Genomic DNA, 22,851 nt, shown 5'->3' on the forward strand with positions numbered 1-22,851 from the left:
GCATGGATGGATGATGGAGGGATGGACAGACGGACAAGCGTGTGTGTGTGTGTGTGTGTGTGTGTGTGTGTGTGTGAGGAGCCACCCCCTGCATGGACGGGCTGGACAGAAAGCCAGACAAGCAAGTGTGTGGATGGGCGTGTCGGTGCCTGGGTGGCGTGGATGGACGGTGGCGTGTGTGTGTGTATGTATATGTGTGTGTGTGTGTGTGTGTGTGTGTGTGAGGAGGGGGCTGTAGAATGTGGGTCAGTCAATATCCACGCCGCCGTCCTCACGCCTCATTGGGCAGGTTGGTCAGCTGTGTTGCACAACTGGAGGCGGCATCTCCACGCCGGACTGGACGCAGTTTAGGAAACCACCCCCCCTTCCTGCTTCCCCCATGAGCGAGAAGAACCCTTGAAGACCACCTCCCCCCCTCCGCTCCTCCTTCCAGCTCCATCACTTTCACAGTAAATGATGCGGGAGGTCAAAAAGTGCGAGCGAGGCCCTGAACCGTGACGGCGGCGCCCCGTCCGTCCGTCCCTGGCGGCGCCGGCCGGATGACTGCTCTGATGGACGGGAAGCTAAGAGCCTCTTCATCTCCTTGCAGGAGGTGTGTGTGTGTGTGTGTGTGTGTGTGTGTGTGGAGCTCAAGCTGCTTCCTCACAACCTGGTCAGAAACGGTTCATTCATTCAGGATGTGCTTATCATGGTCGCAGGGGGGCGGAGCCTATCTCAGATCCCTGGGGTTGACCCTGGACCAATCACAGGGCCCCTTATAGAGACGTCCAACCGTTCACACATCTAGGTAGTTTATATCTCCATCAACAAACCGCTCCAGCTAAAAAAAAAAAAAAAAATTTTAATTTAAAAAAATCCGTGAAATCAGCAAGACCTGGTTTTCTCGGTCCCAAAAAAATAAATGACAGATTTAGATTTAAAAAAATAAGGCAGAGGAAGAATGAAAAATGTATATTAAAAAGCCCCATGAATCAAAAATAAGAAAAACAGGCAAAAAAAAAAAAGCAGGTTTCGCTGCCCGCTGACGTGTGTGTGTGTGTGTGTGTGTGTGTGTGTGTGTGTGCGCGTCAGATGTGGCCTCTTGAAGAACCCCCATTCCATGTGAGGGTTCTCCAGCGGAACAAAAACACCATCTTCCTTCTCCTTCTCACCCACACGAGCCCAAACCCCGCTGACGGAGAATTCCAGAACCTCTAACCCTGGATCCGAGTCCAGGTCCAGGATCCAGATCCAGGACCTGGACTCATCCTGGACCAGCTCTAAAAACTGGATCTCCAACCTCGCCAACAAATCAGCGCTTGACGTTCTATCCTTCGCATCTTCTCCACCTCCTGCTCGCTCACATCCGGATTATTTCCATCGCATTTTTATTTTTATCTTTTCCACAAAAACTACAAAAAAAATGTAATAAACTCTCCAACTCATCATTTTTTTTTTAGAATTTTTTTTTTTTAAAATATGTTCAGACATTTTAATCCTGGAGCAGGGGGGGTGGGGGTTGAACTCCTGAGCCCTTTCACCCGGAGGTCCAGGGTGAACACCCACACACTCCGAACACACACACTCACCTTGCAGCGTCTGGTAGATCCCCCAGTAGATCCTGAGACAGTTCTTCTCCTTCTTCATGCCTCTCCTGCAGCGGCAGCTGTACAGCGGGCTCTGCTTGAGCGCGTCCACGGCGCTCCTGCACTCGTCTTTGGCCTCGACGCGGCTGAAGTTGCCCTCCTTTCCGGCGAAGCACTGCCGCGTCGTGCGGTACTTGGAGCTGCACGCAGGCTCCCGCAAGCACTGCTCGCTGGCGCGGACGCAGTCCAGGCGGCCGCGGTGCGGGGGTTCCTCCGCGGTGCGGGACGCGCCTGGAGGAAGGAGACAAGAAGAAGAAGTTGGAGATGAAGGGTGGTGGTGCAGGTGTGGTGCGGTGGAGAAGACCAGGGGTTCCTCACCTAGAAGCGGGAGAAGGACGCAGAGCGCGGCGAGCGCCATCGTGGAGCTCCCCATGCGCGCCACCTCCGTGGAGATGGATGGATGGATGGATGGATGGATGGATGGATGGATGGAGGAGAAGAAGAGGTGAAGTCCACGGGTTGCGCCTCCCGAGTGGAGAACTGGTTTGAGGAGAGCGGGTTAAACAAAAAAAAAAAAAAACACAAAAAAAAACAACAACAACAAAAAAAAAACAGGTCCTTCGTTCGTGTGCGTGCACGCGTGCGCGTGCTCCGGCGTGGGAATGGAAGGAAGCGCGAGAGGGAAGACGAAGAAAGAAGGGAAGAAAGAAAGAAAGAAAGAGAGAGGAGGAAAAAAACAAAAAAACTCCACGCCGCCGAAGTGGAAAAGTGTCTGAGGCGCGTACGCGCTCACGCACGCGGATACTGTGACGAGCCCGGACGCGTGCACGGGGAAGACGGGATCGAAAAAGAGAGAGAGAGAGAGAGAAAAAAGAAAGAAAAGAAAGAGAGAGAGAGAGAGAGAGAGAGAGAGAGTCCGACTCCGGCCGGTCGGATGTTGCGTCTGAGAGCGTGCGGTGTGCAGCGCACTGGGCGCGTGCACGCGTGTACGCGCACAAGCTCCCCCCTTTCTCTCTCTCTCTCCTTCCTTCCTTCCTCTCTTCCCTCCCCCTTTCCTCTCTCCACCCTCCCTCATTCCCTCTCTCTCTCTCCTTCCTTGTATTCTATCTTTCCTTCCTCCCTCTTCCTTCCATCCTTTCTTTCTTTCTCTTCCTCCATCTTCTTCTCCATCCCTCTCTTCATCCTCCCTTTCCTGTCTTCCTCACCCTCTCCTCCCTCCATCCACACATCATCCCTCTCTTTTATTGCTACGAAAACTATAGATGTACAAAAATAAAAGTTTGCTTTTATTGTCACTTGATGACACGGCGTGGATTGCAGTTTATTAAAACCTGTTTAATAAACTTTACACACACACACACACACACATACGGGGGGGGGGGGGGGACAAAGTGATGAAAAGACCAAGAAAGGAAAAAAAATTGGTTTGAGGGGAAAAAGGAATGGAAAAAAATAACAAAACTAATTAAATTAGTTGGGAAAAAAATGTGAAAGTTCATTTTGCTATTATTGTTATTATTTTGTGGAAGCAGCAATAGTAGAGAATACCTGGATTTAAATTCAATTTTTTTTAAAAAGTGACCAATCTGGTAGAAAAGACTTTGAGCGAACAGCTGTTTTTTTTTTTTTTAAATGTGGAGCAAAAAAAATAATTAAAATATCAGCAAGCGGAGAACAAAATGTCAAAGAGTATTTCCATAAAAAGAACTACAAATGTCACCTGATGGAAGGAGAAAAAAAAAAGTGAGTGATATGTGAAAAATGAAAAACAGGGACCTGGATATCTCCAGAAATTAAACAGAAATAAAAAGAAATCCTTAAAATAAAGAGAAAGAAATGATGTGATGTAAACTTTGTGTGTGACCTTTTAAGACTATTATGACTGCGTTCCATCAACTTTTAGTCCCAAGTGTGTGTGGCCGCGTCTGTAAGTGTGTGTGTGTGTGTGTGTGTGTGTGTGTGTGTGTGTGTGTGTGTGTGTGTGTGTGTGTGTGTGTGTGTTCCTGCGGCAGCGGACGCTGAGCGGATGTCGCCACCTTGCGGTGGGTCGAGATACTGCGATCTGTTGAAAAAGCCGTGATCGATAGATAGATCGATAGATGGATCGATAACATTGCATTTAATGCGGCTTTCTCAACATAGACAGATTAAAAAGAAACCATGACAATAAAAACAACAGAGGTGAGAAAGGAATACAATATAAAATAAAATAAATGAAAAAAATTAAGTAAAATAACAAAAAAATAAAAATAGATAGATGGATAAATAGATAATTATAGATTTTATTTAAGGCGAATTCTCAACACTGACAGATTAAAAATAAACGATGAAAATAAAAACAATAACATAAATAATTAGATAGATAGACAGACTCGAGGCAGATGATTGGCCGTGGGTTAGATGGAGGCATGTGATTGGCCGTGGTTTAGATGGAGGCATGTGATTGGCCGTGTGTTAGATGGAGGCATGTGATTGGCTGTGAGACAGGAAGAAGATCTGTTTGTAATGTTTTTCTTCACTCACTTACTGAAGGAGATCCAAGCAGATGCTTAAGTCGGACTTGGGGTTCAAATACGTTGAGGGAAAAGATGCAGAAGATGGATGGATGGATGGATGGATGGATGGATGGATGGATGGATGGATGGATGGTATCGCACTTGTAGTTTGATCACCCAGATCTATAAAGACGGAGATAAAAAAAAATAGGAAAAAAAGGATTCAACATCATGAAATGTATCAGAATCGCAAAATGTACATTAATATTAGCAAATAAAATAATGCTGAAAAAAAATGAAAATAAATAAACAACAAAAATTTGACTTGTGCAAATATACATGTGAATAAGATCAATAAGCAAATAAATCAATTGAACTAAAATCAGAGGTAGTCAAAAGCAAATAATCCACGTAGGGATCTGGACTGAAACCCGCAGCCACACCAGGTTCTCAAACATCTTGTCGTTTTTCCCCAAAAAGCAAATTGGAGACAAAAGCTCTTGACGTTTCAGGATCTCCAGCGAACCTTCTCTATTCTATTCTAAGTTTAGAAGTGAATGGAAAATATTTTCCATTTTTCTTCCACAATCCACAAAACTATTGTTCAGGTAGTGTTCACAAACTAGAACGCAAAACAAATATATAGCAATAAAAATTACACTTGGTTTTTTTTCTTGAAATAAACTGTCCAAAATTATCAGTGATCAATTAATATGACAAAACATTTAAAAACATTCATGTGTGTTCAGGGGATTCAATACAAAAAATAAAACAAAATATCTCCCCCTCAGTGCACTTCCTTTTCTGGCACAACAACTGGGAAAAAATAAAATAAATAAAGTGTAAACGCGTCAAACAAACCCGTAGCGTTTTGTTTAAAATGCAGGACCAAGGTTTGGGTTACACGTTGTTCTTCAATAATAGTATCATGTTAACATTTTTTTTTTTGCTTTCAATGCATGTTGAGTTCAAACTGTTGAAAGCATCGATCTCATCTCACCGGCACCCATCCGATACCGGCTTCGGTATCAATACTATTGATATTTGGATCGATCCGCTACCCCAACAGGAATCCAAACAGGGGCCTTCTTGCTGCAAGACGGAGGCGCTCCACCGACCGTGCAACCCGTAGTGTTTCATATTTAATAAATCCACCCTTAATGCAATAACCTTTATCCTACAAATGAGAAAAACATCACTCATGTCTGCACGAATTTGCATTTGCAGATGAAATGATCAGAATCTAATTTCACCTCTCCTCCCCCCTGCAGGCGGATAACAATCATAATAATAACAATAACAATAATACTAATACAACAATCAGTCTAATGCAACCTTAGACGTAACAAAGTTGTTTTTAATGAACGAGTGAACCTTAGACTCTTAGACTCTGCAGCACAAATAAATAAAGAAGAAAAAGCACAGAGTCAGGAGGAAGAGGAGGCGATAAAAGTCTGCAGCCTCTCCTCCGCCTGCAGGAGCAGCTTTACGAACTTGGCTAATTGTCCGCTTACAATCTGATGACACGGCTCTTCTCGAGTATCCGCGGGGAGCGCTGCCAGTCAGGGTGTGTGGGGAAAGTGGGGGGAAGATTTACGATCCTCTCCGATCAATATCTGATATTAATTTTGCAAATGAATGTCAAGGATGATGTACTCACCGAGAGAGGGGGGGGGGGACGAGGGACGTGAACGCCCCACGGCTGTATGGCCGGACATCGGCGTCTCCATCCGCGGCTCCGCGGGGCTTTAATAACACCCGCCGTCGCGTCGCGGTGGTTTAAAGAAAACACAGTTTTCTTCGAAATAAATACGTATTTGACATAAATGTTAAGTTGACGACTCCGTCGGGTGGATCTGAAGTACACACCGCTAGCTAATAGCTACCAATTTGCCCAGCAACAAGTACATGTTAATGCTAGCTAGGCCCTAGCTAGCATTAACATTAACATGTACTTGTGTTTTGACCCGGAAAAACATACACTTTCTTCAGCGAACGACATAAGCCAGAGCGATGATGGATTGGCAAATAAGACACGCCGGTGTTGCGAATTTTTATTTTAGAAAAATCCAATATAAGTCATCTCAGTTACGAGGCGCTGTTTTTCCTTTATCAAGTGCGTCACAGCTAGCTTAAATTACTGGCTAACGGGAGACACGATTATCACTTCAAGTCGGCGTTGACGTCGATCAATACAGATTTGACAATTTGGTAATGAAACGCTTTTCATGCGATACTGTTTTCGGCTATTAATTAATCAAGAATTGGGACACATCTTTCGACAAGATTAAATAATAATCATAAAGGAGACGGTGACAAGCTGAGGTGAGCTTCAAGTGCAATGCGAACGGGTGGCTGCTGTCTAGCCAACGACAAGTACAATTTCATTTCATAGTACTTTCTCCTTCCCAGAACAGCGAATGTTTAGATTATTCTTCATACTGCTTTTGAGACTCACGATTTCGTTTATTCTTGTGATTTAGCTTGCATATAAAGCAGTTATCGGACAGCTGTCAACGCAATGCATTGCGTTGTCAACCGAGTGCGTCACAGCTAGTTTGCTGACAAGCAGGCGAGCGGCTAAACATTAGCATTTTTATATTTAGTTATTTCATAAATTGGCTCCCAAGGCAGTTGTTATAATTTCAGGAGAGTCTTGGCTTTATTCGTTAAACCAATACCCCGCACACAACTACAAGTAACCCCGGTATGGGTAAAATTTTAGAAAGAAAAGTGCTAGACAAGTTTGGCCGCAAGCAAGAAATTAAGGTTACAAGCGCTGATCTTGCTAGCTATGACACCAGAGCTCACTGTTAGTTTTCACCGAAGTTATTATTTTGCACAGCGCCGGTTTAAATGTTAATTTGTGCGTTTGGTGTTGGGTGAACTAGTAAAGGCTTCTTAATTGAGAGTTCTTCATTTATCTTTATTGCAGTGACTGCAGAGCTTGTTAGGTGCAAAGAGAGAGGCGAAAGGCTGTCAGGGGAGGAAACTGAAGGTGAGGCTGCAGCTGGAAATGCACAACCAGCCCACAGCTTTGTGTTTATGTGTCGTAATTATTCAATTAATTATGAATATATATTTTGTGGCATGACAGGGATCCAGGGCCTCTTACCCAACAGGCACATCTACACGTATGTCATTGATCTATCAATTATTAAACCTCTTTCCTCTAGTATTACTACGGATGCTGAGTGGGTGTTTGTTTATTCCCTCTGACCAGCAATACAAAGACTGAATTATGCAGAATGTATGCAAAGTATCTTCTGACAAAAATGCACCAAAAGATGCATACATTAATTGAAAATGATGTTATAATGTTGCTTAATCAATGAAACAATCTTGATAGAGCTATCAGGTGGAAAAACTTGATGTACTCTGCTGACGACGTTGTTGTCGTCGTTATATATGCAAACAGATTTTCCTGCACAGTCCGCCAACTGTTTAGTAGATTATGCATGACTTTAAATGTTTTGTCGATGCAAATGAGAGAGTGAATTGTCGCACGTATCCTTGTGTGGACCTTTTGAGTGACGGGTGATCGTCCAACTTCCCCGATATCAGCACGGATTGTCCCTGTGTGCAGGATTAGCCGTGTTGATAGTGAATGAACAAATTAGAAAAAAAAGAAAATCAACTTTATTTTGTAAACACAGTCTTGTGAAGTACTTGATCCAGAGGGATAGAAGACAAAAGGCAAGGAGAAGTAAATAAGACTGCGTTTAGATAATAAAACCAGTAATAATTGTTTTTTTTTTCTGCCTTCAAGCAGCTTTCAGAATGAGGAAGCGCTGAGCCGAGAGCCGGGGAGCTGCTCATTGGCATATTGATGAGCCGATCTGCTGTATGATTTAAAACAATCTATCCCCATTTGTTTGATCAGAAGAGCAAACCATCGATCGCGAGCAACACTATAAAATCAATGGCTCATTTCCCCCGGATAACATTAGCAAAAGCTCTTAACATGTGTGAGAGATATGATGTTGGAGGCATGCTAGTTGACCTTTTAGAAATATTGCAGTTCTCTGTGTGTGCGTGTGTGTGTTAGAAGACGCATGCCAGATCAAAGAAGTTAATTTCAGGGTGTAATAATGAGAAAGGTTGCCTAACACAAGATGTGCTGTTTTTCCACACGGTGTGTTTGCAGCTAACGCGTCCCGGAGTTTACACGAGCTGTGTTTGGATAATTACATTTCTTAGCAGAGCCGGAAGCAGATTTTGCTCCCTGAAAATATAGTCGGCTCCCCGGCGACCTCAAGAGACTCAATAAACACACTCTCTTCTTCGCGACTAGAGCAACACACTTCAAAAATTGTACCTGTGATTCGGGTAAATTACCACAGGGAAATTTGTTTTTGGTGCCGTACAATACAGTGATTTAGCGGTAAGCTATCAAATCAGTTGTTATTTAGTCGCCGGGTCAAATTTGACACAAATTAAGGGATTGATTGACACTGTCTGCATTACTAATTCAACTGTTTGCTGATTATTGAAATGACCTGCTTTTTATTGGGTGCCTCTAATATTTTGGTTATCAGACTCGGCAGGCAGAGTGGGAGAAACCGCCGCTCCCACACCCAGTGCTGTTAGAGTCATTACCTTTCAGAGGGCGTCGACAGAAACAGAAATTAAAAGTCCCCGAGGTCTCATTTGGTCTGGCACGATTGTTCGAATCATATTGAACCCAGAGGAAAGGCCGGTGAGACCGGCCAATTTATTAGGTACAACCGAGACGAAAGCAAGGCACGTCAAATAAGAACAAAAAACAATGCAATTAATCTTTATGAGAATTTCAAGGTCCTTGACACTTTAAACATGTGGCTATTGATTTTTTTTTTTTTTCCCTAAAAAAAAGCCCAGATTTTAAATCTCAAATATGTCAATTTTTCCTGTTCATTCACAAACATTGATTTTTTTTTTTTTTTTTTTTCCCCCATTTATTGAATTTTATTTATCGACACAAATTTAGACACTCCAGCTCCTGCCTATGAAGCAGCACATGCGTGCAGTAAAAGTCAATTTTTTCATGCCCTAAGGTTTTTTTTTTTTAATTTCGCTTTTTCATTTTGAGTGCTTTGCGGGAAGTGCATCAAATAAATAACAATTGTATTGTTATATTTGTACTTCTTCATCATCGGCTTGACAAGGACGAACCCAGGTTGTAACCCCCTCCACCCCGTTTGTTTGCGCTCCAGGTGCAGAAGTTTCCCGCCATAAGGGTGTAGCGGAGTCTGATGAGAAGAACCGAAGACCAGATGTTGAAGCTAATTGAGGAGCTGCTCGTCCAGAAGAGTCACCTTGAGGGACGTCTGGTGGGTTTGAATCTGTCGCCGCGGCACGTCCCGCAGCCTCGGTCCTGTGCGACGGAGATAGCTGCGTATATCTAGTGGTCAACCCTGCGAGCCGGTCTTTGAGGGTCAGTGAAATAAGCAACAGCTTGCTAGTTTTACTCAGAGGCGTCTGAACATGTTTTGCTCTCTTCTTCTAAGAGGAAGAAAATTTTGTCTAATATCCTCCTGCAGCCAGTCTGACTTGGCATGACAGTTAAACCACAATCTTTTTTTTTTTTTTTTCCTCTGTTTCCCCTGGACACTTTCATTAATATCTCAGGAAATATTACATGGACCTTGGAGTTCTTGCACTCTCCCAAGTTCAGCATGCATGTTTTTCAAACTGAATCAATACTCTCTGCAAGTTGGTGATAAAGACAAAATAATTTATCATATTTATCGAGGTAGCGACATAAATGATGCAATGAAAATAACGCATTAACACAGTTGGTCATCTGGATACTCCTGCTCTGATCCTATCGCATTAAAAAAACACTTAATTCACAAATACAACTCGATTAACGACAATTTAAGCACTAAAATATAGTGCGGTAGGAAAACCGTAATCCCATAATATAATGATAAAATGAATGAACCGGATCGGAAGTCGCTGTTCTCAAAGGGAAAAAAAAGGCAGAAATGGAAAAAAAACATTACAATTTTAATGATCCAAAGCCAGAGATTAGCAGTAGATTACTGCTTTTAAGATGCGGGAAATAGCAAATATTAACCACCACAAATGAAATACAGACGTATCTCCACGTCAGCCATCACACTAAGCCTCGTCTTCAACGCCGTTACGGAAGGTAGCAGTCGGACGAGCCGCCTGAACGTTAATCCTGGATGGATTCTCTCCTCCTCCAGGCCGAGATGAAGAGGGCGTCCAGAGAAGAGGAGGAGAAGTTCACTAAACAAATCCTGACCTTCAACACCGACTTCAGCCTTTGTGGAAGTGCAGAGGCGGCGTTGAGGAGCCGCTTGCGGACCGAGACCCTGGACGCCGATCGGGAGGCGGAGTCACTGCGCAAAGGTCATCGAAGCGCCGGGCTGTATTTGCTCATCTCCGGAGAGTCGGGTCACTTACAGTTAGCTGTTCCTCAGATACTCCTGGTCCAAGTTGGTCTTATTTAAAGACCTCTTAGATCGATTGTAAACCTGAGACCCCCGAGATCAACTGTGAGGTCAGTACTAGTTTAATTAAAAGAGCAGAAATTAAAAAAACTGTCATTATGGCATTAAAAGGCACCTTCAATTTCGATATGAGTATTAAAGGATTTGTACTGGATTCATTTCAGGAGCAGCAATCAATAGCGTTAAATACATTTTAACACCATCAGGTCCATTTAGTCCACCTCTCATATCAGGGGTGTCAGCAACATGCAGCAGAACATCGGCCTGCAAATTTAATTTGTTCTTTGACTCCGTTTGCGAACCGAAATGTTTACGAACCGAATCAATATGTCCCGTTGAGATCAACGTAAACCTTGTTGATGCGTCCAACACCAAAACCTCTTTGGAAACTATATAGAGATGTTTGTGGCAAAAAAACAGAAAGGAATTAAGGATAACCTTTTTTATTTCTATGTTTCTGCTGTTCTTTGTCTTCTTGCCAGCACTTGTATTCTTTGTTCCCTTTGCATTCTCTTTTGCAAGGAGACCCGCGCTAATGCTAGTGCTATCTCCAGCATCTGCCTTTCATTAATCCAAGCGAACAATAACTTTTCTACTTGTTCTTAGACTCGAGACCTTTGCTTGGTTAATGTATTGGCCCCTTGAGCCGCATTAGCCGTCTTCCTTCTCGAAATCAGCAAAAGTAAAGCATTCTCACGCATGACACCCTCGCTAACGCTAAATCCATCCAGCTGTTTTTCATTCATCCAAGCTTGAGACCCACCTTTGGTTAGAATAGTCACCCCTTTAGCCAACTTAGCCATCTTTAGCACATCTTTGTCCTCCAGGATGGTACAAATGGTTGACTTAGCTGTTTCGTAGTGCTTGGCGAGATCTGGAAGACCAACTAAGCTCTTACCTTAAAGCTATTATTTCCTTCTTCAGATCAACTGAAATATGAAAGGTCTTCTTTTTAACTTTTCTGGGAGCCAGAAAGAGAGCTAGCTTACTCAAAAAAAAAACACAAGAAGCGTTATTACAGAACACAAAGATGAAGGATGTAAATGATGCGAATTAGCACGTACGACCATCGCTACGCTACAACGCCACAACCCAGGAAGCCTGTGATTTTGTCTTTATGTTTATTCGTGCACCACCGCTCGCTCGCAAATTCATAATTTCATCAAAAACTCTGTTCATTGGCCGATTTGTTCGTAATTAGGGGCGTTCGCGAGCCCAGGTTCTACTGATGCTCAAATCGAAATGGTTTCACAATAAATGCAGACAAAACTTTACACTACTTTATTTCACATTTGAATTGCACATAGTTGGTTGTTGATCAATTGAATAATGCGTTGATAATATTCTGCACCTCATCATCAGACTGGAAGGCACTGAACCGTTGTCAAAAATAACCAAAATTAGATTTTACCCCCCCTGCTGTGCGGCTCTAAAGATGACCCGTTTTTTTTTTATATTTATTTATTATTTTTTTGTTATTTTCATTTTGTTTTGACTTCCTGACTTCCTCTTTTGGAGCGAGGGTGTTTGTTTGAAAGTAAATGAGAAGGATTAGCTCATAGAAATTACTTATTTAATCTTTGTCCAAAGAGCAAACAGTGAGATTATCCTTCGTTGAAACCGGACCGCGCTGCCGAGATACGACATCCATTCTTTCAATTTCAAGACGAGACAGAGAGTAAATTGAAAAGGAAGAAATCCCACAGGAATATGAACAAACACGCCACAAAAGCTGCATCGGGACGCCGACAAATAACAACGGGGATAAAGGACCGGGATGAGTCACAGCAAATAAAACCGCAAGTTCAAAAACATGCAACCGGGACAAGAAGCTGAATCATTGACTTATTATTCTTCACATTTTTGTGAATGTGTGATGAGATGGAGGCGGTAGCCGAGCTCGCCATCTCTCAGATTAACAGCGCTGCACTCTCAAATTGCATCCAAAGGCTAAAAGACCGTAATACGGCCCTAATGTCGTCTTTTTGTTTCTCGGCGTAAAGAGATGGAGGAGATGAGGCGGTCCAGCAGTCACGTGGTCGCCGTGCAGCGGGAGAAGAGCGAGCTGCTGCTAGAATTGCAAGACCTGAAGAACATCCAGACAGGTAAAGATCTCAGAAATGATTATGAACAATTTTCACAGCGGCTGTGCTTTGTCTTCACACAACAAGCTAGTCGTACAATTTGTTAGACACAGTAAATGGATAATTTTGTTTTAAGAAAACAAACAAATTGCTTCAAGCCATGATTATCCCTGGTTTAAGTCAGGTGTGATCTGATAAAAAAAGTGGATTGTTGATTGAAAACTAATGGAAATGAATATGTTGCTGCCTATAAAACAACATTGATCATCAAATAGATATGAGAAATAAAAAAAAAATAAAAATAAAATCAGTTGCATTTGGAGTAAATTTCTGTGAAGCATTTCAGTACATGCTAACAACAGCCAAAAAAAAATAAAATTCAAGCATCCTGGAGTACTTTGCTTCTCAAACAGTGCTGCAATGCCAGGGGGGAACACGCTTATGGTGTAGGTTTTATTTTTTTAATTTTTTTTTTGCAGCGAGCATGCGCGCGCACACACACACCACAAAGCAGGAAATATGAAGTGCAGTGAACAAACCCTCGAGAGACACCGTGGAAAAACATTTACCGGGGATGATAAGAAAGGCGGTGAGAGACGGAGATAATGAGACAAACGAAAGTCACCCGAAAGCTAAGACGAGGAAATATAGCAAAGCTATGTAGCGTTTAGCTTCACTGCGACTACGGCGGGAGACGAGGAAAGAGCGGTGTGTTCACTGTGTCTAAAGATGTTGTCAGCGGACAGCATGAAACCAAATAAATTAAAGTGTCACGTAAAGACATTACACCCCTATTACGCTGATAAGCCGCTTCTGTTTTTTCAGCGAAAATGAGCCGGATATTGCCAACAATCATCCCGCTTTGTGAAAGCGACTTCAGTAAACCAGCGAGCGCTGTTATGTTAATAAATGTTAAGGTTATTCTTTGTTGCATCTTTATTTCATTCTCAACAAGGATGCAATGTTGTGCAGAGGTGTACAAAGTACTATTTTATAGACAAATGATACTATTTACATTTGCGGTGGGGCGCAAAATGTTTTCTTCTTCCTAACAGAAAACAATTGAGAAGCACTGCTGTAATACCACGAGGAAAAAAAAATACAAAAATGAAACCACATTAGAAATGGAAACTGCGTAGCAGCTCTATTGGCTCTGTGACGCTTCTCTGAGCTATTAGCATTAGCATGCCAAAGAACTGGCAGTGCATGATGGGACTTGTAGTATTATGCCTGTGTGCAGTACAGCGTTGGGCAAACACAAATAGTGCTCTAATAGTAATACGATATAAGTTATATAGAATTTGATAAGGTTTAGCGACAGGATGCATTTGCCTGTAAAGGGAACTTCCAGCCCCTGGTCAACGTTACCGAATCGTGTCCTTCGGAGACTCTTCCGAGCTCCTTCCAGAAACGCCACATTATCCTTTGTAACTGCATGCAACACACAAAAAGAAAAGCAGCCTCATTAGAGATGCAATCATGACCTCAATTATTGAATTATGATGACTGACAGCGGCTCATCAGCGCTACACGACACACAAGTCATTTGTGGAAACTTTGGACGAGCAGCGGGGGGAACCTCCAACTTTAAATGTCACTCCGCTGAAGTCAAACCAAAACAAACGTTCGGTGTCCTCCGTTTTTTTGCAGACACCAGGGGAAGGTGTTTTATCGGCACTTTCCGCCAGCTTGGATTTAGAACACAGAAAAGAGAGGAGAAAAAAAATGTTTCCACTTTGAAATGCAGTTTCTTCTGGATAGGCTGGTGTTTATAATCGCTGGAAGCCCATTGAAATACTGGTATTATTCAATATAAAATACACAAAACCCATTAGACTGATGACTGCGGTGTTTTCGTGGGATGATGTCATCGTGCATTACTGCAAAATTTGTGGTCGCTTTATTTATTTACTTATCTGTTTGTTTATTTTTGTACAACCCTGCAAGTTTTTTTTCCCCGCCTCTGTCAGAAACTCAACCGAATGTGCTGATGCGGCGATTTGCCGGAAACCAATCAAAAGGTTGTTAATTATTTATATACTTTTATTATTATTTCGCGGCACTAATTAAAATCTTGTTTTGACCGCAGCTCAAGATGCACTTGATAGCGTCTTCCGAGCGACGGCGCGATCCAAAATCCCGTCAGTCCGCCTCGACAGAAACGCCGCCCGTCGTCTGGAGAATTAATTCCAGCGTTTTGATTCATTGCAGGCCTGGATCAGCAGCTTCAGGAGGCCAAAGCGCTGAGCGACTCGCTGGGAGACCAGAGGCTGCTGGTTGGTCGCAGGCCTTTGACTGACAGCACCTGTCTGAGGTGGGCGATACCAACTGTGCACTTGCACGCCATTTCATGCCTTTCACACGATAATAACCTCGGGCTGAATGCAGTTACGCCTCCACGTAGGAGTTTAACTCGTCCCGTGACTGAGCTCGTGACCCGATTTTTAAGATAAGATAAGATCGGGTCGGCGACCTACACAGCTCTTTGACCCCTCTGATAATAATTAAAGAGGATTTAATTAAAATGTATTTTATTCTACTTCATTCATTTTTAAAATTTTACATTTGAAGATGATGGTGATCTTATGACATTGAAATAATACGTGTTTAAATATTTTTGTCAGTGCACGTCGGTAAAAGGAAGACAGCACGCAGAGAGAGGACGGCATTTTCACTTTGCTTTTTGGTTCGCCTTTTTTTTTTTTTTCATAAACACAAGAAAGACTCAAATAGACATTGACATTCAACCCGAATTCTTTTTTTCAAAATGTTTTGTTGCATGCAGAAATGTAATTTCATCTTCTCTGCAGTTGTACATTGATTTGAAAAAAAATGCATGACATATTTTGTCTAATATAGAGCATAAAGGCAAAAAAAAAAAAAAATATTCATTTTAAATTCCTTTTAAATTTCAAAAGGGTTGCGTGGCTCCCGGTGTTTTCTTTACTGTGGGGAAACAGCTCCAAATGGCTCTTTGAGTGGTAAAGGTTGCCCACCCCTGAGCGCATCGATAAATATGACTATAAAGTTCACATACATAGAAGAAACAAGTGACAACAACAACAGCAAGAATAAAAATAGATAATAAAATTAAAAAAATGGGAAGAATTGGATAAGCAGGGTGAGAATGGAGTGACAACAAGGATAAAAATAATAATAATAATAGTAATAATAATAATAACAGTATTGGGGCATGACGTGTGAATGAGTGAGGTGGTGGAAGCCCAGATGCTCCGCCAGCCGGTCATCAAGGTAAATAAAATGAATTGAAACACTATTAATCCAGCCCTCCGTTTTTTGTTTTTAAATAAGAAAAATGTATTTTACAAAAAAAAAAAATCAGAGTAAAAAAAAATAATATACATGATGGAAGAGAATGTAAAGGAAAAAAAAAAAGAGGTAAGTCTATTTACCTTGACGGTGGGATGAAAATGGTTTTTCACTTGTTGCTTTATCCTTAACCTACTGCCGCTTAATGCTACGATATCTTGCTGAATATAACATTCACACTTTGCCACTCGTCATGTCTGAACTTCATTCATCCTCTGAGTGAACGCCGCTCCTCTTTTCTAAACAACTAAACCAGGGGTTTCCAAACTTTTTGCAAAGAGGGCCAAATTTGGTCTGGTGGAAACGAAGGAGGGCCAACCGTTCAGCGTGACATTCCTCAAACCCTTGTAAATTCACATGTAAATATACCACCTTGCTGTCTACAGCGAGGTCAACATTGCAAATGAGAATTGGTTATCAATTGCATCACCAGGATAGTTAGAGGTTGAAATAATAATAAATTAAATACAAATGGAGTGAATGTAATAGATAGCCTTTATCACCGGTTTCATAACGTGATCATATGTCAGATGTTTGGCACATAGAACCTGTTGGTGAATAATACAGTGGAGTTTTCTAGCTTTGCCTCCTTCATCGTTGACTTTTTAACAGTGTCGATAGCTCGCTTTGCTCGCCAACCACGTCCATAATAATCCCAGTGATTTTATTCCAATATACTTTCATGTCATCTACGGTGGAACAAACAGAAGCAAACAAATCTTTTCCTCTCGTTCGGTCCTGAAGGCTCTGAAGGTCAAGTAACTCTTGGCTCGCGTTCATTTCATTGTTCACTCCTCTCAAAAAAATCAGAAACTGAGCAGCGTCGGATGCATCCGTGCCGTCGTCGCAGGTTAACGAAAAAAAAGTCAAACTCCACTCCTTTTGCCTGTAACTGTCCCTCCATGTTAGATGACATTTCTTCAATACTCCGTGCCACAGCGCTACCACCCAGGCTAACGTTGGCAAACTCTTGCTTTTTGTAAATTTTCTCCGCCATTTTCATCTTTCGGTCTTTAATAAATTCACCCTCGCTAAAATGTTTGCGGTGCTTGCCGATCGGCATCGCCACCTCGTCGCTCGCCTTTGTCGAATTTATCGAAAAACGCCGCTGCGCTATCAAAGCAGCTTCCGGTTGCTTCAATTTTTCAGCGCGTTCATTCGCTTGTCATAGTTAGCATGTTTCGTCTGGTAGCGCCTCCTAATATTGAATTCTTTGAAAACAGCCGCAGTCTCTCGGCAAATCAGGCAGACACACTTGTTTCGTATATCGGTGAAAAAAAACTCTGGTTTGCACTTGTCCAGGAAACGGCAGCCCTCGCTGTCAACTTTTCTCTTTTCACTTCCAATCGCCATTTTGGAAATCGGCTAAAAGTTCACACAGGGGTCACGCGACTAGAGTTTACTGGCACCTTCTGGTGAAATATAAAAGTGCTTTTTTGCATTTGTGTATCGTTCACCGTGGGAAACCGATGGCCCATTTGTTGACGTTTCCGTCGTCCGCTGCACCAAATCCCCGTAAATGTTTCAGATGATGCACAGACGATGCTCCCCCTCACCGTACCATGACTTTATCTAGGCTAACTAGCCAAAAAAACACAAGATAACGGTTCCGCTGTACATCCGAGTCATGAACCCAAGGTCCGTTTTTGTTTCAGAAATGTTATTTTGACCACGCAGTGCTTACAAGAAACCCCAGGGCACACACACACACACACACACACACACTCACACACACCGCAATCGATAAACACTCGGCCAAGTAACATTTTACTCCTTTTTTCAATTGAAGATGAAAGAATATCATGAATAAATAAATAAGTACATAAAACAGAATGTTCTGAGAACAAGAAAATTGCAGTGGGAGGTTGAGCGGACCTGAGATTTTTATGTTCCGTCACTTCCCTCAATCTGAGAAGAAGAAGAACCGAACCGTAGCGGCGAAAAGTGCCGAGTGTAACCTCTTCCTCGGGACGGGCCGTTTGGCAGTAAATACAACCGTAATTGAGAGCTTTGCTCTCCGGGCTCGCCTCCTTCCTCCTCCCGGCAGTAACCCTGCCGCGTCACGTCTTATCTGCTGACGCCGCAATCCTTCCCGCCAACTCTCGGCCTCCTCCTCCTCGCTCGTGAGGGAAGCTGTCGGGTACCGTCGCTCATCGCCGGCGTGGAAACTTTCACGGACGGGAAGTCGGGACGAGGCGGTGACGGGAAGCGGTTTTTTTTTTTTTGTGCGGTCATTAAGAAAAAAAAAACAAACCGAAAATGAATTGCGGGGCGAGTTGCACCGATCTCACCGTGTTCCTGAGGTGCCGTTCAATTTTAATCTGAAGCCTTTCACATTTCAGTTACGCTTTCCGTCACTGAAATATTATACATTTAATTCCAACAATAATTATAATAATAATTATCAATAATGATAATTGTTTTTACGGCAATTTCTCGCAAATTAAAATATTTTTTAAACCCAAATGTTCAGTTTAGACCTTGGCACTTTTTTCTCATTGAACCTATTGATTTCATTTTATTGTCTGGAAAGCAATCAGGACGTAAACATTTCTTTTTGGGGTGGAGTTACTCCCCAAAAATGTAAATCATCTCGCCAAAAAGCTTCCTTAAGTCTCAATGGGTCGTTCATAACCATCAGGCTTAGGGATGTTTTGGTATTTATCCCCCACTTTGCAGAAAAATTATGTTTTCCTTTTTTTTTTTTTCTTGTTTGTTTGTCTCAGCTCTTTGAGACTCCTTACTGAGCCACTTAGATGTTTGAATAGTCTGCTTTTTTTTTTTTCTTTTTACTCCGCTCGGCAGTTTTCACAGCCGCCCTTAATACTAAAACGCCAGGCATTACACTTAGCGACGATAGGAGGCGGCGACGCGTGTTTTTTTTTTTTTTTTTTTTTTTCCACAAAGAAAAGAAAGGAATCGTAATGCAGAAGTGGCGAATAAATCCGAGCTCGGCGCGTCTGATGCTGGCTGGAGCCCAAATCGCGACGTGTAAATAACAGCATTAAGGCCATTTCACTTAATTAGAGCTTTGATCCCTGGAGTATTTCATTCAGTCAGCGGGAGGAGAAGGAGGGCGAGGCTAATGTGATTGACGCAAGGGGGGGGGATACGAAAGAACGACGGAGAGTCGGGTTGTTTTTTTTTTGTCAAGCTTAACGCTCAACAGGCCGTTTACAAACACGCTAGAAAAAGAGGGAAAACAAAAAACACGCACATCCGGTTCGGAGGGGACGGGTGTTGGTTCAAAAGTGGACTGAAAAGAGGTGAAAAAAGTCTGCGCGCCTAAAGTGCTCCAAAAATAAAGAATTGATTTTACATAGAGTAAAAAAAACGTATTCTCGCATGGCGTTTCTCTTCCTCAGATGCTTACCGGAAATATGTGTTAACAAACATGTTATCATTGTGCCATTTTTAAAGGAAATGTGATCGATTCCCTACTTATTTTTTGCGCTTCTTGTTAGAGACGTCGTGTTATTATAACATTATCCTCATTTTTCGAGACCCGACCTGGAAACTGATCCTTTTTCCAATATGGAAATATGGAAAGTAACATGTGTGAACAAACATGTTACTGTTGTGCCACTTTTAAAGGAAATGTGATCAATTCCCTACTTATTTTTTGCGCTTATTTTTTCCGCTTATTTTGACCGGACCTGAGAAACTGATACTTTTTCCACGTACTCAAAATGGCCAAAAGTATTAGCTCACCTTCCTCGACTTGAATATGAACTCAAGTGGAATCCCGTTCCTAATCCGTAGCGTTGGATATGACGTAACAGCTTCAACTCTTCAGGAAAGGCTGTCCACAAGGTTCGGGAGTGAGTTTGTGGGAATGTTTTTAGCCAGAAGCACATTTGTGGTGTTGGACGAGAAGGTCCGGCTCTCAGTCTGCGCTCTAATTCATCTCAGAAGTGTTCTTTGGGGTCGAGGTGCAGGTCAGTCAAGTTCATCCGCAGCAGTCTTTACTCAGTCATGTTGGAAAAGGAAGCGTCCAGCTCCAAACTTTCCCCACAAAGTCGGGAGCGTGGAAATGTCCCAAATGTCTCGGTATGCTGAACCTTTCAGACTTCCTTTCAGTGGAACTAAGGGGCCAAAAACAAGCCCAGCCCATAATCCCAAGTTCACCCTTGGTCCAATGCGGTCATACAAGTACCGTTCCCCTGGCGACCGCCAAACCCGGACTGGTCCGTCAGATCACCTGATGGTGAAGCCCGATTGGTCACTCCAGAGAAGGCGTCCCCGCTGCTTGAAACCCATCCTGTGAAGCTCTCTGCTCTCTGTTCCTGAGCTCATCTGAAGGCCAGGGGAAGTTTGGAGGTCCGTAGCTATTGACTCTGCAGAAACTTCGCCACCTCTTGGCACGATACACCTCCGCTTTTGCTCAGTTTCCCGGCCTACCACATCGTGGCTGAGATGCCGTCGTTCCCAAACACTTCCGTGTTCTTCCGGTACAGCTGACAGTTGACTGTGGAATATTTAGGATATTAAGGTGGCATCCTGTCACAGTTCTGAGCTAGAATTCCCTGAGCTCCAGAGAGCGACCCGTTCTTTCACAAATGTTTGAGCTTGATTTTAAACGTCTGTTTCCATGGAAGTGATTGGAATCCCTGATTCCCATTATTGGTATGGGTGAGCCAATACTTTTGGCCATATAGTGTATGTACAACATAGAATACTGAGTATATACACATGGGAGGAAGAATAAGACCAACAGAGCAAAATAATACAGACAGTAAACATGGTTTAATATCAAATTCCTCATTTAATCCTTGTGGGGTTAGTGTGCCTAGCATGTATATCCAGAGCAATTCCTGTTTTAAATGGATGGCGTTTAGATTATAATGTTAAAATGTTAATATGATATATCTAACAAGAGGTGCCAAAATAAAAAGGAGGGGATCAATCGTTCTCGTTAAAAGTGACTCCACATTACACCTATCTCTGGTAAGCATCTGTGGAAGAGCCTATATTTGCTCAAACGTCTATATGTCACTTATATTATCTTTAATTTTGGAGAATTTTTGGTGTGCAGATGTTTTTCAGGCCTTGATTCTGTCGTTTTCCAATTCGCTCAATGGTATTTGGACCGGAGGAGTTTGGGATCCGGTGCTGGATCGGGGCGATGGCTCTCAGATTGTGTAGGTGCCAGATGTTTTTTCATTCTCTCTGTTCCTTAGAAGGTGTTAAATCTCCATATAGACAAAAAAGAAACACCTTCTATATCCAGACGCTGATTATAGTCTTCTTCTCTGCAAATTTAGTTGAAAAAGAAATGGAAAAACAAATGCTAATTTTCTCACTCAGCTTATTTACAAGATCGTGGGCAGGCGATTGGATGACACGCGTCTTGGAACAGTTTAGAAATGTTCTAAAAGGTTCCCGAATGGTCCACAGCTAATTAGATACTTTAAATCATAAGGCCCATCATTCTTTCATTCATTCACACTGCGCTCGGGGGTCGCAGGAGCCATCGGACGAGAGGCAAGTAGAATTCACTTATTCACATGCCGTGCAAAGACAACCTTTCACCCTCTCATTCACTCACCGCACAGATATACAACATTCATTATATCGATAAACATTCACCCTTTCATTTCTTCTTCTTCTCTCGGCTTTTCCCCTCAGGCGTCGCCACAACGAGTCATCTTTCTCCATCTCACCCCGTTCTCTGTATCCTCCTCTCTCACACCAACTACCTTTATTTCCTAAATATCCCATCATATCCCATCACCCTTTCATTTACACGGTACAAATATCCAACCATTCACCCTCTCATTCACTCATTGCACAGATATACAACATTCATTATAGTTTCACTTTATAGTTTATAGTTTATTTCTAATTCTGCCTTTTCTTTTTATTATTTATTACTGTTATATTTTCTGTAACTCTGGCACAACAATTTCCTTCGGGATTAATAAAGTTGTTCTTATCTTATCTTAATATTATATCAATAAACATTCACCCTTTCATTTACACGGTACAACTATTCAACCGTTCACCCTGTCATTCACTCGTCATTAATATGCAACCATTCACCCAGTCTTCACACACATTTAGACCGTTCACTCATGCACAGATTACATAAAATCATACAAGTATTCACCATTTTATTCACACGTCAGATGTACAACTATTCACACTTAATATAGCGACAACCAACCGTTCACCCTCTCATTCACATAGACAACCAGTGGCATCAACCGTTCACCTCCTCGTTCTGGACGACTCAGGGTCTCCTGAACCTCCTGCATGTGTTTGGCGTGTGGGAGGAACCCGGAGAACCCTGAGGAAGTTCACGCAGACACGGTGGAGAACACGGAGGCCTTATTGATCCCCGAATACTCTCCAAAATCAATTATTGTCGGGCTCAGTTTTTAATGTCAGTCTCTGCTGATTTGTAGTGTTTGCACTGCTGCTGAAATCTGAAGAGGTGTTCTGGGGTTTGCTCCAAACACACACACACACACACACACACACACACACACACACACACCGACACTCCAGTATATGAAATGATTAAAAGTAGAGCTCACACACCAAAATCATCCTGTATCTTCTTCGCCCTGGGACTTGCAGAACATTGAGTGAGTGTCGGGTATTTCTTGTATGTATTTATTTTTTTTTTTCATTTTTCATAAAATACAACAAGAGTCTCAAGGGTAAAAATAAAAATAAAAGAACACAGGGGGGTTTTGCCACGATGTTCCCGGAGTGTTTTTTTACAAAAAAACGAATCAACAAACCGGGTGAAAACGTCACGACTGAATTATTATTATTTTTATTTTTTATTGCTTTAATGATTCCAGCGGAAGGATTTGGATTGACAGAAGGAGTGTTTGACCCCCCGCAGACACTTCCTTTATTTAATTAGACGCCTGGTAAATCAATGGATTTCCAGGAAAAGGGGCCA

The 22,851-nt window shown here is 42.4% G+C and overlaps 1 protein-coding gene and 1 long non-coding RNA gene across 4 annotated transcripts in view; both read right to left on the reverse strand.

The window, feature by feature from the left end:
* The window catches only part of LOC147236880 (GDNF family receptor alpha-1-like), a 95,859-nt gene extending 93,549 nt beyond the window's left edge, over positions 1-2,310 (reverse strand). For both annotated transcript variants that reach the window (XM_086175254.1, XM_086175246.1), the window contains exons 1-2: positions 1,944-2,310; positions 1,569-1,856 (exon numbers count right to left, since the gene is read on the reverse strand). In XM_086175254.1, coding sequence (XP_086031380.1) covers positions 1,569-1,856; positions 1,944-1,998 — 343 coding nt within the window. In that variant the 5' untranslated portion in view covers positions 1,999-2,310. The remainder of the gene's footprint in view (positions 1-1,568; positions 1,857-1,943) is intronic.
* Positions 2,311-12,503: 10,193 nt separating this feature from the next.
* LOC147236881 (uncharacterized) lies at positions 12,504-19,960 on the reverse strand. Of its 2 annotated transcripts, none has more exons than XR_015107348.1 (3): positions 19,647-19,960; positions 13,974-14,036; positions 12,504-12,607 (listed from the first exon to the last, which is right to left on the reverse strand). It is a non-coding gene; the product is annotated as an uncharacterized LOC147236881 (long non-coding RNA). The 2 variants fall into 2 exon arrangements; XR_015107347.1 differs by lacking the exon at positions 19,647-19,960 and adding an exon at positions 16,019-16,277.
* Positions 19,961-22,851: the final 2,891 nt, after the last annotated feature.

Source organism: Fistularia commersonii, chromosome 2 (genome assembly GCF_037954325.1).
Source record: "Fistularia commersonii isolate RoL2024-O1a breed Wild chromosome 2, RoL_Fcom_v1.0, whole genome shotgun sequence".
NCBI lineage: Eukaryota > Metazoa > Chordata > Actinopteri > Syngnathiformes > Fistulariidae > Fistularia > Fistularia commersonii.